The 17,190-nt window shown below is 33.1% G+C and overlaps 2 protein-coding genes across 4 annotated transcripts; both read right to left on the reverse strand.

Moving 5' to 3' along the window:
* Positions 1-4,775: 4,775 nt before the first annotated feature.
* On the reverse strand, positions 4,776-8,087 carry LOC112769351 (uncharacterized). Of its 2 annotated transcripts, XM_072232262.1 has the most exons (3): positions 7,960-8,087; positions 5,327-6,793; positions 4,776-4,911 (listed from the first exon to the last, which is right to left on the reverse strand). In XM_072232262.1, the coding sequence occupies exons 1-2, from the start codon at positions 8,011-8,013 to the stop codon at positions 5,339-5,341; spliced, it is 1,509 nt and encodes a 502-aa protein (XP_072088363.1). In that variant the 5' UTR covers positions 8,014-8,087; the 3' UTR covers positions 4,776-4,911; positions 5,327-5,338. The 2 variants fall into 2 exon arrangements, with proteins under 2 accessions (XP_072088363.1, XP_072088362.1); XM_072232261.1 differs by lacking the exon at positions 4,776-4,911 and having other exon boundaries at positions 5,159-6,793.
* Positions 8,088-11,293: 3,206 nt separating this feature from the next.
* On the reverse strand, positions 11,294-14,412 carry LOC112788954 (ATP-dependent Clp protease proteolytic subunit 6, chloroplastic). 2 transcript variants are annotated; one of them, XM_025830648.3, is made up of 10 exons: positions 14,274-14,412; positions 14,120-14,178; positions 13,658-13,727; positions 13,111-13,312; positions 12,953-13,018; positions 12,679-12,819; positions 12,515-12,568; positions 12,047-12,139; positions 11,698-11,763; positions 11,294-11,573 (listed from the first exon to the last, which is right to left on the reverse strand). In XM_025830648.3, exons 1-9 carry the CDS (start codon positions 14,363-14,365, stop codon positions 11,716-11,718), a joined length of 825 nt encoding a protein of 274 aa, XP_025686433.1. In that variant the 5' UTR covers positions 14,366-14,412; the 3' UTR covers positions 11,294-11,573; positions 11,698-11,715. The 2 variants fall into 2 exon arrangements, with proteins under 2 accessions (XP_025686433.1, XP_025686432.1); XM_025830647.3 differs by lacking the exon at positions 11,294-11,573 and having other exon boundaries at positions 11,598-11,763.
* Between the last annotated feature and the right edge of the window lie 2,778 nt (positions 14,413-17,190).

The raw sequence follows: 17,190 nt of genomic DNA on the forward strand, positions 1-17,190 counted from the left end.
TGAGGGATCTTGGAGAGCAAGCCAAGTCGAATTTCAGGATGGTGAAAGACCCCCTGTCAAACCTAAGCCTAAGATAGTTCCCAAACCCAAACCCATACCCATCCATAGCAATGTAACTAGGACTAGGAGATACTGTCTGAGGTCTTTAGGGAAAGGTTTTTCAAAAGCAAAGGGAAATGCTGGTGACCATGTTGTTTTATCCTCTGACTCAGACTCTCATGACAGCTACGAGAGTGTTGAGGATGAGGCGTATAAGCCACAAGAGCCGGATGATAGCTCAAACGAATCGGGCATTGGATATAATGTTCCTTCACACAAGAAGAAAGTCAACAAACCCAATGCAAGGAAGAAGGTCTAGGCAGAGAGTGGAAAGAAAAAAGGGAAGGCCAAGGTCTGTGTTGATGATGATAGATTTGTGCAAGACGTTTCTGATGAAGATGTGGACAACGGATTTGTGGGGGGAGGGAGAAAGGCGGATAACCATGATGCTTTTGATCCGGGGTCAGAAACGGATGGTGCCAATTTGTGGCACTCTTTGGAGATGAAAACACCACCTAATTCAGAGGATGAGCTGGTTGGAGAAGAAAGTTCGGAGGGGGTATTTCCGGTATTTAGACAAGGTGCTAGGTTCAGGGAATTGCATTTAGAAGACGGGATGAAGTTCAATACTAAGTGGGAGTTCAAGGCGGCAGTGAGGGAGTTCACTATACAAGAAGGGAGACGGATGAGGTTAAGGAAGAGCGACGGAAAAAGGGTAATGGCAGTATGTAAGGTGAAGGATTGTAAGTGGTTTGTGTACGCATCAAGGGACCACAAAGACAATTGCTGGCAAGTGAAGACATTCTTCAATGATCACACCTGTCCAAGAGAGGATAGGAACAGGGCAGCAAATAGAAATTGGGTTACAGGTAAGTTGGTCAAAAAACTACAGAAATATCCCAATTTCAGGAACTGTGAGGCTACAACACATTTCAAGATGAAATACGACTTGTTGCTCAATAGGAACTCTATATCACGGGCACTGTGTGATGCTAGGAATATAGTTTATGGGGATGCAAAGGAGCAATATGCCTTGCTTAGGGACTATGGTGAAACACTGTTGAAAATCAACCCGGGATCCACTATTCAGATTTGCACAAAGCCACAGCCTAGTGGTGAGGTCATAATTAAGAGGATGTATGTCTGCTTGAGTAGGTGCAAGTCAGGTTTCAGGGCTGGCTGTCGTCCGTTAATTGGACTTGATGGGGCTTTTCCAAAAAATTATTTTCGGAGGGCAAATTCTATCAACTGTTGGACAAGATGCTAATCATTATATATACATTATTTCATGGGCAGTTGTGGAAGTGGAGAACTTTGAGAATTGAAAGTGGTTTCTAGAGTTGCTATATGAAGACCTTGGAGACTACAAGACTCATGGGTGAAACTTCATCTCTGACATGCAAAAGGTAATCTCCTAGTATAACCTTAATCTCACATAAATTGTAATGTATAAAACTGTGTTAACTTGATTTAGTACATAAATTGCAGTAAACTTTTGTGATTGATGATACCTCTGTTATTATTGTTTGATTAGTTACTATCCTTCTGTGGTTTGTTGTTTGTTACAACTTAGATAGGTACTGAATGGTGCAATTCAGGGATTATAATGATGAACGATTTTGAATGATAGGGACTATTATGGTGAACGAGTTTCAAAAATAGGGACTATTATGGTGATTGATGATCAAAGTTAAGAACTATTATGGTGAACCATTAACACTCATAGGGACTATTATGGTAACATATTGTTTGCTATCTTCAGGGATTACTGCCTGCCATGAAAGCGGTGATGCCTGATGTTGGCCACTGTTTTTGTGTCTAGCACTTGTGGCAAAATTTTAACAAGCAGTGGAAGGACCTGGAGTTGAGGAGACTATTATGGGAGCAGTGTGATAGAGCAACTACATTTCAAGAGTTTAAGGTATGTAAAGGCAATATTTTTATTTTGGAGTTAGTTTACATGGACTTTTTTCACTATTCTTAATTCTTGCCATTTATGATTACATGGATAGGATAAAGAGGCTGAACGAGGACGCATGGAAGTATCTTGACAAGTGGCCCAGGGAGGCATGGACGAGGTCACAGTTCAGACACAACCCAAAATTGGACTCGATTTGCAACAACGCTTGTGAGGTTTTCAATTCAAAGATAAAGGAAGCAAGGGGAAAGACTATACTTACTCTTTTAGAAGAGGTGAGGATGTTTGTCATGAGGACTATAGCTAAGAACAAGGTGAAGTTGGACAATCACTTGGGGCTGTTACCACCCGTAATCAAAAGTAGGCTAGAAAAGGTGAGGAAGGAGTCCAGACATTGGCATGCTATATAGTCTGGAGATACTGGGTATGAAAAGTTAGAGGTCTATGGGCGTCCTACAAACAATGTGGTGGATTTGGGGAAAAGATTATGTACCTGCCAGTTCTGGATGTTAACAGGTTGTTTTTTCCCATCCACTTACCTTTGCTCATGGACTTTTACACTTGTTTATAAATGATTTTGTTTTAGAGTTATTCTCCACATACAAGCACTTTCCCATACAAGTCATACAAGTCATTTATTCACGTTTTTTTCCGTGTCTCTTCCTCTTCTTCTTCTTCTTCTTCTTCTTCTTCTTCTTCTTCTTCTTCTTCTTCTTCTTCTTCTTCTTCTTCTTCTTCTTCTTCTTCTTACTTCTTCTCTCTCGTTATCGTCGTCATCAACACCACATCTTCCTCCTTCTTTTTTTATTGAAATTTCTTCTCCTCTTTTCGTTTTCTCTTTCTTCTTCATCAAAATCACCATAAAAAACGAAGAAATATTATTCAAGGTACTATTTTACTGTTCTTCTAGTTTTTTTTTTCTAGATTGTCTTTGCCATGTGCCTCATCCTTAACCAGCAAAACATTAAAAGATTTCAAGAAGAAATATACTGTCTTCGCCTGATATTGGGTGTATTTCTTAAATCTTTTGGGTGTATTTCTTAAATCATTTGGGTGTATTTATGTAATTTTTTGGATGTATTTCTGTAATCGTTTGGTTTATTTCTGTAACTGTTTGGGTGTATTTCTGTAATCATTTGGGTGTATTTTTATAATCGTTTGGGTGTATTTCTGAAATTTTATTATCTCCAAAACAATTTCAAAGCTTGATCTCAGAAACCATGAAAATCGAAAAAAATAGAAGGAGATCGAAGGCAAAGAGAGAACGCACGAAGAAAATCGAACAAATTTGGCAAGAAACTCAAAAAAGAAAACGAAGATGAAACACGCGAAGATGGTTCAGTGACGCGCGTGTTAGATTTGGGCCAACTTATAAGACTTGTAAGCCAAAAAGACTTGTATGTGTAGCATAGCTCATTGTTTTAACCTAAGCTGGATGTAAATTGGACTTGTAGGGATTCCATGCATTCATGCTTGTGCTGCACTGGCCAGAGTGAACAAGCACCCAGAGAATTTCTGTCACAAATTGATAACCATGGAGTCTTACAAGGAAATATACAAGTACCACATCAATCCTATACCGCCAAGCCTTTTGGGAACAAAGTCAGTATAACAAGCCATTGGCACCACCAATCAAGAGGAAGCCAGGTAACCTTCAAACAAAGAGGAGGAAGGACTCTGATGAAGGCACAAGTTCTAGCAAGAAATCTAAGCCAAGTACAACCATGAAAAGACAGCTTTGACCTTTCACCTGCAAGTACTACTTGCAAAAAGGTCACACCAAAAAAGGATGTGAAAAGAAAAGAGCAGCTGACGCTGCTCAAGCTGCAGCTGATGCTGCGGCAGCTGCAAAGGCTGCGGAGGCTGCTAAAGACCCTAAAAATGCTACTGCCCAAGCGACTGCAACTATTCAGACCACTGCCACTGCCCATGCAACTGCAACTGCTACCAGTACAGCTACGACTACTGCTAATATTACAATCAATTCTGCTCCTATTGGTCAAACTTCAAAGATTGATCTGTCACAGCCAATTTATTTTGAACCAGAAGATTCTCAAAAGGTACAATAGTAATTCTATAATAAACCTTTTTAATTCATGGACTAATAACTCTGAAAAAGGTTTAGTGGGTGATGAACTTTGGTTTTTATTTGTGGTTTGAAATTTGTGTAGTTCACTGAAGTAAAAGGGGAACCAGCCACAAGACCTGCCAAACTGCCTGCTAGAAAAAGGTCACCACCAACAACCTCTTCTACAGCACTGGACCCAATGAATGGTGCGAGTTCTGCCACTGCCTCACGATTCACAAATTTTCTGAAATTTGGCCCGACCTCTGGATTTAAGCACTCCCGAAAGAAGTGAAACTTAATATTAGGACATTACACTTGTCAAGTGTTTGTTTTTTGTTAAAAGAAACAGTGACTGTGCTCACTATAAACAATGGTTCATTTTATTGATTACTAATCAAGTATGTCATACTACTTGCTCAATTACTTATGACTGTAATGTGTTAAAACTATGAATGGTTTGCCGTATTTTGGTATAGATCAATTAATAGTATCCATGGTTTGAATTAATCTTTCTGTTACTTATTTACGAGTACTTTTTATTCATCCAACAGGATATTTTATTATAGTAAACTAAGATCAGTTACAGAAACCTTGTGATGTTACCACATAACACTTTCATTCATTACTTTGGGAACTACATTACATTGACATGTTCTCAACCCTTTGATAGCACCATTCCTACAAAAACAACAACTACTAAGAACCCAAACCCAAGAACATGAGTAATGAATTTCAGATTCCTAATGTCTGCCTCCATCTTCCCCATCAGCCATGCAAAGTTCATCTTCCTATCACCATCATCATCTCCTGAAACAGCTCTTTCATGCAACTCCTCTTGCACACAATCTGCACAGACGAATAACCCACACCATGTTTTTCCACTTGTCTGCAAACAACCAAAAAAATCAACCAAAAAAAAATTCAATCAACTACAAATCAATTACCTTTAGGATCATGTGATGTCATTACCAAATGTGCTTATATGCTTGGCGTATCTATGTTTAAGTTAATCTTAGACTGCATTTAATAAGTTGTAGTATTATACTATTATGTTTGATGTGCATGCTATAAATTATAATCATAGATTTCTCGTGATGATGATGATATTCAGTATTAGTTTCTTCTACCAAGTGTTGTTTATGGAATTGTAATCCTAGATTTCTTTTTTTTTTTTACCATAATCTTAAAATTCATTCATAAACACAAGTCATACAAACAAAGATGAAGTCTACAATAGGAACAAGATCATGAGTTGGCTACTAGGCCATTTATCATTGACCCTTTATTGCATAGATACTCACTCCCTATTCTTTTCACATGGTGGCTGTTGAGGGTTGGGGAACCCACATAAGATGCTTCACAGGGAAGAAGTGGCACACTGGAGCCTCCCCAGGCATAAACCCAAGCTGCTTAAACAGAATGTGATTTGGGCTCCAATCAGATGTGTCCAAGTGGCACACGCCAAGAGCTTCAACCTTGTCTCCATTCTCACCATCTAACAAGACCTTGAACACCCTGGTCCCTGTTGATATGTAATGGCAAAAGTAAACACCATATGGGTATGGCATAGGATGACAAGCTACCCATTTAGGAGCATATATATCTTCTGATATTTTCAAAATGGTATATTTTTGCAGAGGAGCCCCTGAAGATGGAGTAGTTGTGTGAATGTTGTGTTTTTCCTCTGATCCAATGATGTTGTGGACGAATTCCAGCATGGACTCTAAAGAGTTAGCACAAATCTTAGTCTCCCCTGTGATGGTTCCTGCTTCACATTGTTCAATTGTGCCTCTCATGGACTTGGCTTGTGAAGAATCTTCTGAGATTGAGAAGAGTTGAAGAACACTTGGAAGTTGTGGGATTGAGAAAGGAATGGAGTCGGCTTCTTTCTTTGATAGGAAGTGAGAGAACTCTTCCACAGGAAATTGGAGGGCCATAATGTTCCCTATGTAGAGATCATCCATGGCGAAGAATCCAACCTTGAATGCCTCAGTGTGGTCTACGCTGGAAGATGGTGGCCCTCGCTTCAAGCCTTGTGTTTTCTTAGAATGAAGGCCATAGGTTGTCATATAAGGCTTAGCTGAATTCTGGGTTGTGGCAGACTTTGTTTTTATTTCTTTGTTGGAATTGTCACCACCATATTGAGAGATGTATGGTGCATTTGAATCTCTTTTGGGACCAATGTCATCACCATATTGAGTAAACTTAAAACCAGCATCACTACCATATTTAGTGATATATGTTTTCTTGGAATGAAGGCCATAATTTGTTACGTCAGGCTTAGCCGAATCCTGGGCTGTGGCAGATTTTTTTACTTCTTTGTTGGAACCACCAACGCCATATTGAGCGATGTATGGCGCATTTGAATCTCTTTTGGGACCAACATCACCACCATGTTGAGTGATATAAGCTTTATCAGTTGACCAGAATAAAATATCTGTGTCAGGAGCATGGGTACTGGTTCTATAACCTAGAAGGTAGTTAGGCTTGTTGGCATCATGGGCATTAGAAGTTTCATAGGCGGTGATGTAAGGTTGATTGAGATTTGCATGGTGTGAATGTGAAGGGTGGTTGTGTTTTTTGGATGTTTTGTAATTTGATTGGGTATTGTCTGAAGTGGCTATGTACCCAAAAAGGTATTGTTGTGCATTTTCTTCCTTCGGAGTGTTTGCAGGAGTTATATAGTTAGTAATATATGATTGTGAATTGGTATCTGTATGATCATGCAACTCTACCTTCAAGTCTCTGCTACTGATGCCATGTCCATTCTGTTATGCAATTAAAGGACAAGGAATTCATAAGCCACACAAACTTTGAAAATTCGTATGCTTGTCTTCAAGTACTAGGATTCTAGACAATAATTCACAGTTAATGCATCATGAGTAGTTACAACTTACAAGGATGTTGTTCTTCTTTATCCCTAGTTTTGGGAAATATACTCTCTCAATTTTTTTTAACAATTGAGGGAGTAAAGCGTGATCTCTCATCATTAATTTTATAAGTGGGACCAAAAATAAATATGAGAGAGAACAATGAAATGTTAGAAATTACACTTTACGCTCTCAATTTCTTTTAACAATTGAGAGAATCTATTCCCCTAGTTTTATAAAACGATTTCTTATTTATTTTCTTTTTATGAATTTTGATTCTCGGACCATATCTATTGAATTTCTATTGGCTACAGCTAGCAACTAATTACTAACCCCTTTGTAATTTAATTTTCAATGAATAAAAAATGGCTAGCTATAAAATTTATTACATATATATTTTTTTTATTTAAGGTCTTTTCTATGGTGTCTAAAAATTCACCCGTAAAACTCAAAAATAAAGGCATGGATTTCACTTTACTCCAACAATACTTTTAGACAAATTTGATAAAAATTCTATCGGTACCAAAAAAAATCTCCCTTATATTAATTGTCCTAAGACAAAATTACAAAAAAGAGGTTTTTTTTTGTGAAAACTCAGATAAAGTTGATATCTAAGAGTCGTTAGATAAAAATTTAGTCAAATCAATCAAATTATCTAACGATTTTTAAGTATCAATTTTACGTGAAATCGACTGCACTTGAATTTTCACATTACTTTTTAGAGTATTTTATTATATTTCTTCACTAATAAGATAACCGAAGAAAAAGTACCAAAATAGGTATGGAAAGTTATTTTATTCGACACCAAATCATTCATTTTAATTTTTTACCATCAAATAGAATATGGAATTCATTCTATTTAAATTTTATACCCCCACCAATATAATGACAAATAAATATTAAAAAAATAACATAAGTAAATAATGTAACTCTTAATAATGTTTTATTTGCAATTCATTTACTAAATAGTGATATATGTCTACTAGGACTTACCTAATGGAATTCTCCCCCAATAATATGATATAAAGCAAGACTAAGATCAGTGTGCATAAATGAATTATTACCATTAAGAAGAAAAGGAGAAAAGAAAGAAAACAAAGAGCAAGCTTGGTAGCCATCTTTCCAACTATGTTAAAAAAAAGCTTCTTCAATAATATCAATAGTGAAGTGAGAATGAGTTCAACTTGAATAGAAGTACTCTTTTTATAGGCACTAGGGAGATTTCTTCCATTTACCGTATTTAATAGGATAATATTATCAGATTGCACAAAAACTTTGTGACTCTGTCAATTAATTTAGTATATTAATTAATAGAACTTGCTTATTAGACAAGATAATTAATCATTAAAGAATGACTACCTAATTAAGTCTTGGAGTTTAATAAGGTTATCATACTTATGTTCATCTGCGATATCCTATCGTAATTTTCTACCCGTATTCCTAATATATTATATAATATATATGTAAAAGTTATATATATAGTGAAAAAAGTGAGTGTTGAATCATAATCTTTCTTTTATAAAAACTTTAAATAACCACTAAATTAATTAATGATCATGTTATTTATAATTTTATGTTAGATTTCTTTAAGATTATTATACTATTTTTAATTTTAATTTGAACTTAGTTTTTTATTTTCTATTTTATTCATATGTATGAAATTTGGAATGACTAAATTTTATATTTGCTTGAATCTTTTTTATTTTTCTACGAGTAGAATCGGATAGAATAGGGTTTAGAACTTTAGGGTACGGGTAGGATTAGGGTTGAAAAATCTTCAACCCACAGGGTGAAATTTTAAAAAAGTTTTCAACCCGCGAATAGAGTTAGGATATAATACAAATCCTATGCTATCCATTACCAGCCCTAACTAGGACTTTTCATTTATAATTATTGAATTTTTTGGATTCTTAAGTTACTATGATTGTAATGAAAATAAAAATTGTATAACTTCACGAGTTGCTCTATTTAGACTAATTTTTTCCCCCAACAATTTGTTCAAATCATACATTATAGTGTCCTGGTGAAGTTTTGAATTTTCGTCCTATTAGTTAAAATGACTCATCTTTAAATGTTTTTTATTAAATAAGGAGTGCTACACTCCTTTTCAATTAAATAAATCTTAACATTTTGTTTATTATATTTTATATTAATGATTTAAATGTAGAGTTTATAATTTAGAATATTTTATTTTATTGTTTCTCTTTTTTTAGTACTTTTGCTGACAAGATAATTTTTAGGGATGTTACACTTCTTACTTTCGCTGTAAATATATAGCGATTATTTGAATCTAATCACTTATAATTGTGTTTAAAATTGGTTCCAATATTTATATACCAATGCACATGCACTCAACATAAACGTACAATTAACTCCTCATGCAGTGGGTGAAATTGAAGTTGAAACCTTAACTTATTGTGCATTGATTTCATCTATGGAGAAACCCACTCCCAGATCCAAGAGTAGATCACAACAATAATGGAGGAAAATGTCTATTTTAGTACAATCAGAAATTTAAAATAAGATTGAAGATAAAATATAACGTTTTATTGTGGATTTCGTTATCCTATGTGTTCAAAGTCCTAGCTTTGAGTTTGAGGTTTGAATATTTAATCAATCCTAAAAAATTGTAGTGTAGAGTGACATTATCACATGGAATTAAAAAAATTTGTAAACTTAAAGTCTCAGGATATTAGGGAATATCCCAAACTCTCTTTCTTCAGAATCCCGCTAAAAATAAACAATGAATAAAGTATAGTTTTTGTGCTCAATGTTTGAGGTAAATTTTATTTGTATCTCTAACATTTAAATCGTCATATTTGTATTCTTAATGTTTATAAAAGTGATTCAATATTATCCTGTTATCAATTATACTAACAGATCAAATTGTATTTTTCAATTATTCTCAATTAAGTCTCACTTGGATGTGTGTCGATTTCAATATTATATCCACTATTTGTGTTTAAGTTCAATTAAGGCTTAGTTTGGTAAAACTTTTACTTTTCAAAAGTAGCTTATAAAAGTTAACTTTAAAAAGATAGCTTTTTAAAAGTTATAACATTTATATTTACTAAATCAAACTAAAAATAGCTTTTAATAAACACAAGTAACTTCAATTGTGTTTGGTAAAATAGTTTTTAAAATTTAAAAATACTATAACAGACATAAATATAAACATTGAATTTGAAAATTAGTTAACATATGAGGTTATATTTAGGGGTGGCAACACTACCCGAACCCGCGGGTACCCACCCCGTCCCTACCCGTTCGGGGCAGGTAATTACCCGCACTCGCACCGGGGCGGGTTTTAGCGGGGCGGGTTCTTGGGCGGAGTGGGTCGGGTTTAGGTTAAACCCGTCCCGGTATATATATAGATATATAAATATATATATTTTTAATATATAATATATGTAATATATATAAAATAATTAGTAAAATAATTAATAATATTGTATCATATTTAAATTTTTACTTTAATTTATGTTATGAATATAAATAATAGTTATATAATTTTTAAAATTTTATTTTATTTTTTGGATTTAATAATTATTGGGGCGGGGCGGGTATCCACAGGGACGGGTTAGGGTTTAACATTTTACTACCCGCGGGTAGAGCAAAAACCCGTCCCTACCCGCCCCGTTGCCACCCCTAGTTATATTAGACTTTTAAATTTTGAAAAGCACAAACCAACTTTAAAAAGCTCTATCTTATGTGCTTTCAAAAGTACTCCAATCTTTTAAAAGCTGCAAGCTTTTAAAAAGCATAAGCACATCTTCAAAAGTTTTACCAAACCAAGTCTAAGTCTCTAAAAAAGTGAATTATGTTGCAGGAATTAGTTTCAACTTTTATAAGCTATTATCTAGAGTGAATCATCAATTTTGTCCCAGACATTTGTATTCTAACTTCAAAAAAACATTTTCAGAACTCCAGCTAAAGATCATAAAACATAATTGACGGCAGGATAACATTAAATCACTTTTATAAACGTTAAATATACAAATAAGACAATTTAAACGTTAGGGACACAAATAAAACTTACCCAAAATATTGGAATAAAAACGATACTTTACTCATACACAATTAACTGAGTATCATGGAAGCAAATTATATTGTTATTTCACAATCTCATCCCAATATTTAAGTTATTTACAAGAATGAGTAGAATAATTAGATTGATATAATTAAACTAGCTTAGCCCCTTTATTAAAAGTAAGTTGATACAATAGGTAATAGACATATATAGATAATTGTAATTGATCTCCACATATCTCAACACTTCTGACCTTCTGTTAGTTTATAATGAGAAATGATATATGTACACTTGGAGTGTTATACCTTTCTCTTTGGATAATAAAAAAGATTGTCAACATTTCTTTGTTTTTAATATTAGGAAAATAAAAGAATGGTTTTTTAATATATGTACACACTAATTAGTAGCTGATTTTTTTATGTAAAATTAGCATGATTAATAATTATTAGTTAGGTAATGTCTCTAACAAACCAGATTATATTATTTCTTTATACTAAACACTAAATAATACAATCATATTTTCTATTTTTATCCGTTTACTTCATAAAATTCTATAACCCAGACTGGATCATGACCCAAACTATTACAAAGTCAGTTCGGTAAATTAAAACTAGATCAACCATTATGTGAAAGCCAGTTTCCAAATGACTGCATAATTGGAAGAAAAATGCATACTCAAATATAAAGAAATAATCATTAATTAATGAAATTCTAGAATACAAGTTTTGACATAAATTATAACATTTTTAAATCTGTAGAAAAGAAAAATAACCTGCAAGTAAATTGGTATTTAATATTCTGTTTCTAGGACACCATCAATTAGACCAAACTCCAAAGCCTGCATTTAGAAAGGCAACAAAAAAAGAATTAGAATACCACAAATTGTAGAAGCAGCTTTTATTCAACTGATAATGGGTGTTTTTTGCATGTATTAAGTTCATATTGTAAGCCAGCCAAATATTTTAATGGTATAACCTAAACAGATAACCCAGATTACATCAAAACATTTGCCAAGAGATTCCAAAATTTTATTTTTATTGGAAAGTTGGCACATTTTGTGAGAATTTGGGCTGAATTCGATACAAAAATTCATCGCAATTATGACGAAAAGTTGACAATACCTCAGAAACAGACAGAAAACGATCCCTCTCGGTATACTGTTGCACCTTCTCTAGTGGCTGTCCAGTGAAAGCACTATACATCTTGTCAATTTTCTGTAGTTAAATTGGAAGGAAGAGAGAAGGCACTTAGGTTTAGCATTCCGAGAATCGTCAAACAAACCATAAGAACTAAAAGAACAAATTAACAGCAGCCATGGGTATAGCTAAAAGAAAGTGTGTCAAATGAGAGTTTGGGTGCAAGAGAATTGCTTTTGCCATTTTGAGTGTTTGATATTCTTTATTAAGAACAAGAAGTGAAATAGATTGCAGGTTTTTAGTCATCGGTCTTCCGGAGGAGGCACATATAAATGAATTGAGAAGACCGAAACAAACTTCTTTGTCACAAAATATCCTGTTTCCGCCAATGCTAGAGTTTTTATTTTTTTCTTTTTTCAGAAAATAATAGATTATAAGGGAAGAAAGACTAACATGGCGAGATTGAACAGCTTCATTCACTTGGCGTCTCACATCCTCGACATGGCCCTACACAATCAGATTTTGAGCAATAAATCAGCAAGACAGATATTTACTGTCTGATGACTTGTCATCTTTTTTGTATTTTGCTTAATACGAATAATAATCTTGATTCTTACCCCGCATCCACCCTGTGGTTGATGTATCATTATTCGTGCATTTGGCATGGCATAACGCATTCCCTTCTCCCCACCTGCAAGGAGAAGTGCTCCTTGACTAGCCGCTACACCAAAACACACGGTACCAACTTTGGGCTTTATCTGATATCAAAAGCATTTACCAGACACTTTCAGCAAAATATAAAATTAACTAGCAAGTAGCAAAGTAAAGAAAATGGAGCAAGGTTCAACTGATTTATAGCATAGCCTTTTTATGTAATGTTTGGAATCTTACCCAAGACATGCAATCATAAATTGCCAACACCGAATATGTGCTTCCACCAGGGCAATTTATATACACCTGTCAATAGAAGCAGGCCAACAACCCAACATAAATTTCACTTCATGACTTGAAAAAACTAAAACGGCAATGTCAAGACATAATAGACAAACCAATATATCTGCTTTTTCATCAATGGTGGCTAGAGTCACAAGCTGTGAAATAACTCTCTGAGCCACTTGCGAATTTACTGGCTGTCCAATGAATATTATACGGTTTCTGAACAAAACAGTTGAGAGATCAAGAAGTCCTCCGGGAGTCACAACTGCTGGGGTTATTGGTGGATTCCCCTTCTTGGCTTCAATTGCACCATAACTAAAAAGATATTTGAATATCAATAACTTGTATATGAAGGTGCATATAAAACTAATAAAAGGATATGTACAATGTAGCTATGGTGATACTACCTATTTCCCAAGATATCTATACGCCATAGTTAATCAGCTGAACGCTTTAGTAATGCTGTTTCAAATTGCATTCATTTAGAAAACCTAATCTACCTATATATACATAGAGTTGTTTTCCAATAAAGATGCAGAGACTACTAAACCTTAAACAATGTAAAATGGACAAAAATAGGTAATTCATATTCCTAAGCATTCCAAACATACAACCACATAAAACAGAAGTAACACAGAGAATAGCAACAGAAAATTGTACCTTGTACTAGCATCATGGGTATTTTTCTCAGCAAGTTTAAACGGTAAGCCGCGGCTTGCACTTGACAACCCTGCATTAAACAAACTATATACATCATAACATTCCTTTTTGTTCAAATGCAAACTATTTTGCATCCCCAATTCAATGCCCTATGCATAGCACTAATACATGCATCTCACAAGATATTAAATCATGCTGGAAATTGTTCAAAACAAAAACACTTATTGCATATGAAGAACCCCAATTACTACAATAACATGACACTCTTATGTTCCGATAAGTATTTGTTTTCAAACTAAAACCTTTGCTTCAATATCTCAACTTATGCAACACAGCTACCTATCATAGCTCCAAAAATAAAAGAGTTTTGTACCAAAAGTAAGTTTAAAACTTTCCAATAACACTAGAGCTACCAAATTTCGAATTGAAGCCATAGAAAGAGTGGCGAAACAAGAAATTTACCAACTTTATATGATTGGCCATATGGGCTTGGCAACGAACAAGTAATCGAGCATGAGTTTCTGCTAAATGAAAACTCAAAGTTTCAGGATTTCAGGGTAAAAAGGATAAAAAACGAAACTTTCGTGAAATTAGGTTGGGAAACATGAGTATGAACCTCTGAGAAAATAAAACGTGAGACGAATTTGCCCTGCGAGAAGCGATAGCGAAGCTTGCAGTTGCAGGAACTGATATAGCTGGAGCTACCATTGTTGACAACCTTGCAACTCCAAATCAGTGTTCTATTTTAATGGATACTAACCTTTTATTGATTTTCTCTGAGGCCCACAGTTTTATTGTCCAAAACCATTGGATCTTCTGGCCCAAATATATTTGTTTTCTGGGCCCAATCTCTTTTAACCCAATTTTGGTCCATTTTACAACGATATTTTTGGTCCCAGTTCTTTATTTTTTTTATTAATTAGTTCTTGTTGTTTTAGAACCCAATCTCTTTTGACCCACTTTTTGTTCATTTTGTTGAAGATCGGAAAAAAAAGAGATTCTAGTTGTAAGATATCTAATGAAACCGTCGCTGGAATTGAGATCTCATTGAAAGAGAAAGATATCAAATATCTAGAGTTTCTTTTTGTATATTATATGGATGATCCGATCAATATCATATACCGGACCCAATAAGCCCAAATATTTTTTACCCAAAACATACTATGCAAAATGATATTCTGACATAAACAACCATCAGTTGAGCCTGGCCCGATCCAATACCAAAAGACATTTAGAGGACAAAAAAGTTATGGTCCAACACCCCCAAAAAAAAATATGGTCTGTCTAGTTTACATTTTTCATTTTCAATCTTTTTTATCTTTTAATTTTGCCAAAATGAATTTGAATAACAACAAAAAAAGTAACTAAATTTTTTTTTATAAAATTACAAAAACAAAAATTACATAAAATAAAAATAAATTAAACAAGCATAAAATAAAAATAAATTAAACAAGCCTTAATAATACAAAATTACAAAGCGAGAGGGGCGAAGTCTCTAGTGTATAATCTTTATTAGTGTTGATTTTATAGAATAAAATTTATCTATTATGTATAAAAAATTCTTTGTTCACTTTAAAAAATAACTATCATGTATTTTTATATATTTTTAATATATATTTTATATTTCAGTAAATATTATATATAATATATGACTTATTGGTACTTTTTTTTGCACGTAATATAGTTAATTAACGCTACTTAATAAATTACCATAAAAAAAACTAAAATATGAAGAATAAACATGAAATGCATAACAGATATGCTTCTCCATATTACCTATAGGGTGAAAAGCAAATTCTATTCATATTTACACACCACCATGCTGATAAAAATAAAAAATAAAAAATCATCTTTATCCTCATGGCTGGTCATGGTCTCAGTCCCTTCATAATTTACTAATCTTGAGTTTTCTTGACACAATATGCTCATGCCATATTATCGTAATCACCATCTTTTTGTATTAATCGCTTCCTCTGATTTTTACTTATTTATTGGTTATATATCTGTCCTTATCCTTTTCTAGATGCTTGTTATTGATCACTAGATGGTGTTAGTCACAACGTCAGAAATTATAACTAATTGCAAATACATGTATTAATTTAATTATTTGTTTAAAGTTATATCACACCTAACAATGTATAAGAGACTTCAAAATTAAAATAAAAAAAGCCAGATGGAAACTAATAAAACTAACTCTCCATATTTTAGTAGATATCGTTCTGAAGATCAACTATACAAACAAGACGAATTACAAACTTTCTAACTGTTTAAAGGTAATTTTAATTTATTATTCAATTAATTAATTTTAATATGATCAAATTAAATAAATTTTTATATCATATTAAATTAATTATTATGAAATCACTCGTCCCAAAATTTTTTAGATTTGTTTGATTTTTTGCATAAATTTTTTTAATTTATTTGTCTTTTTTTTAGAATTCAGCAAAGATCAAATTCTAGATTTTTTGATGTAAAATTTTGATACGAAGTCATAAAATCATCCATTTCAAAAATTTATAATGATAAAAAAAGACAATATTAATAGTTATATTTCTAACATTAATTAATTGAATAATAAATTAAAGTAAATCTATACATTAATCGTGTTAAGTATATATACATAAAAAATTAGTTTTCAATCAACTGTCACATATAAAATTAAATATATGTTTAACATCTTATAAATATTTTTTGTTATATTACAGTATATATAAGTTTAATTATTCCTCTATTATACATTTGATTGTTTTATTATGATAAATTTAATTATTTTTGTGGTTAATTATAATTAAAATACATAAATTAATAAGTATAAATATACACAAATATATATATATGAATTCTAATAACAAATTAACAATATTATATATAGGCACCGTTATGAATTCTAATTAATAAGAATATATATGTTGGACAAAATCTTTGCTTGCAAAAGGTATGATTCCTATCCGATCCTATGACATTTTTGGCAGGTTTTTTTGACTAAATGAATGGTGGCATGCAACACAGATCATATCATATTACCTTTTAAAGTTATTGATGATTATATAGTTCCCTCAAAGAGAGTTGACTAATATAGTGTCTCTCCATCAATACCTTTGACTTATTATGTGCAACCCATGTAGTGGGAAACTCAAAGTGTTGGCTCACACTGTTGAATCAAGGCTTAGCTCATGTACCACCACTTATTACTAAAGTCTATGTTTCCAAAACAACCCACTACTAAAAACCCTTTACTAAATCAAACTAAAGGTTGTGCTTAATCCAGATCATTAAATGGATATATAGATAAGATGTTATAAACCAATTAAAGTGACAATCACATTGTTCAATTATTTGGTCATTCATATACCATGGGCTGTACTATTACGGTCACACCTGGTGCAATCAAGTCAAAGGAAATTATATATATATATATATATGATATGATGTTATATGGGGCTAATTTTTTTTATATGAAAAAAATATTGATGGTTTTTGTTGGAAATGAGAGTATTTGGTGTAATTACAGATTGATGAATTTTTTAGATGGA

This window comes from Arachis hypogaea, chromosome 3 (assembly GCF_003086295.3).
Source record: "Arachis hypogaea cultivar Tifrunner chromosome 3, arahy.Tifrunner.gnm2.J5K5, whole genome shotgun sequence".
Lineage (NCBI taxonomy): Eukaryota > Viridiplantae > Streptophyta > Magnoliopsida > Fabales > Fabaceae > Arachis > Arachis hypogaea.

Excerpts from the sequence above, each read along its gene's own strand:
- LOC112788954 (XM_025830648.3), bottom strand. The coding sequence starts at position 14,365 with ATGGTAGCTCCAGCTATATCAGTTCCTGCAACTGCAAGCTTCGCTATC. Across the intron at positions 12,820-12,952 it reads TTTATGATTGCATGTCTTGG|ATAAAGCCCAAAGTTGGTAC; the intron begins GTAAGATTCCAA and ends TTTTGATATCAG. Across the intron at positions 12,569-12,678 it reads AACCACAGGGTGGATGCGGG|GGCCATGTCGAGGATGTGAG; the intron begins GTAAGAATCAAG and ends CTGATTGTGTAG.
- LOC112769351 (XM_072232262.1), bottom strand. The coding sequence starts at position 8,013 with ATGGCTACCAAGCTTGCTCTTTGTTTTCTTTCTTTTCTCCTTTTCTTC. Across the intron at positions 6,794-7,959 it reads TTCTCCTTTTCTTCTTAATG|AATGGACATGGCATCAGTAG; the intron begins GTAATAATTCAT and ends ATTGCATAACAG.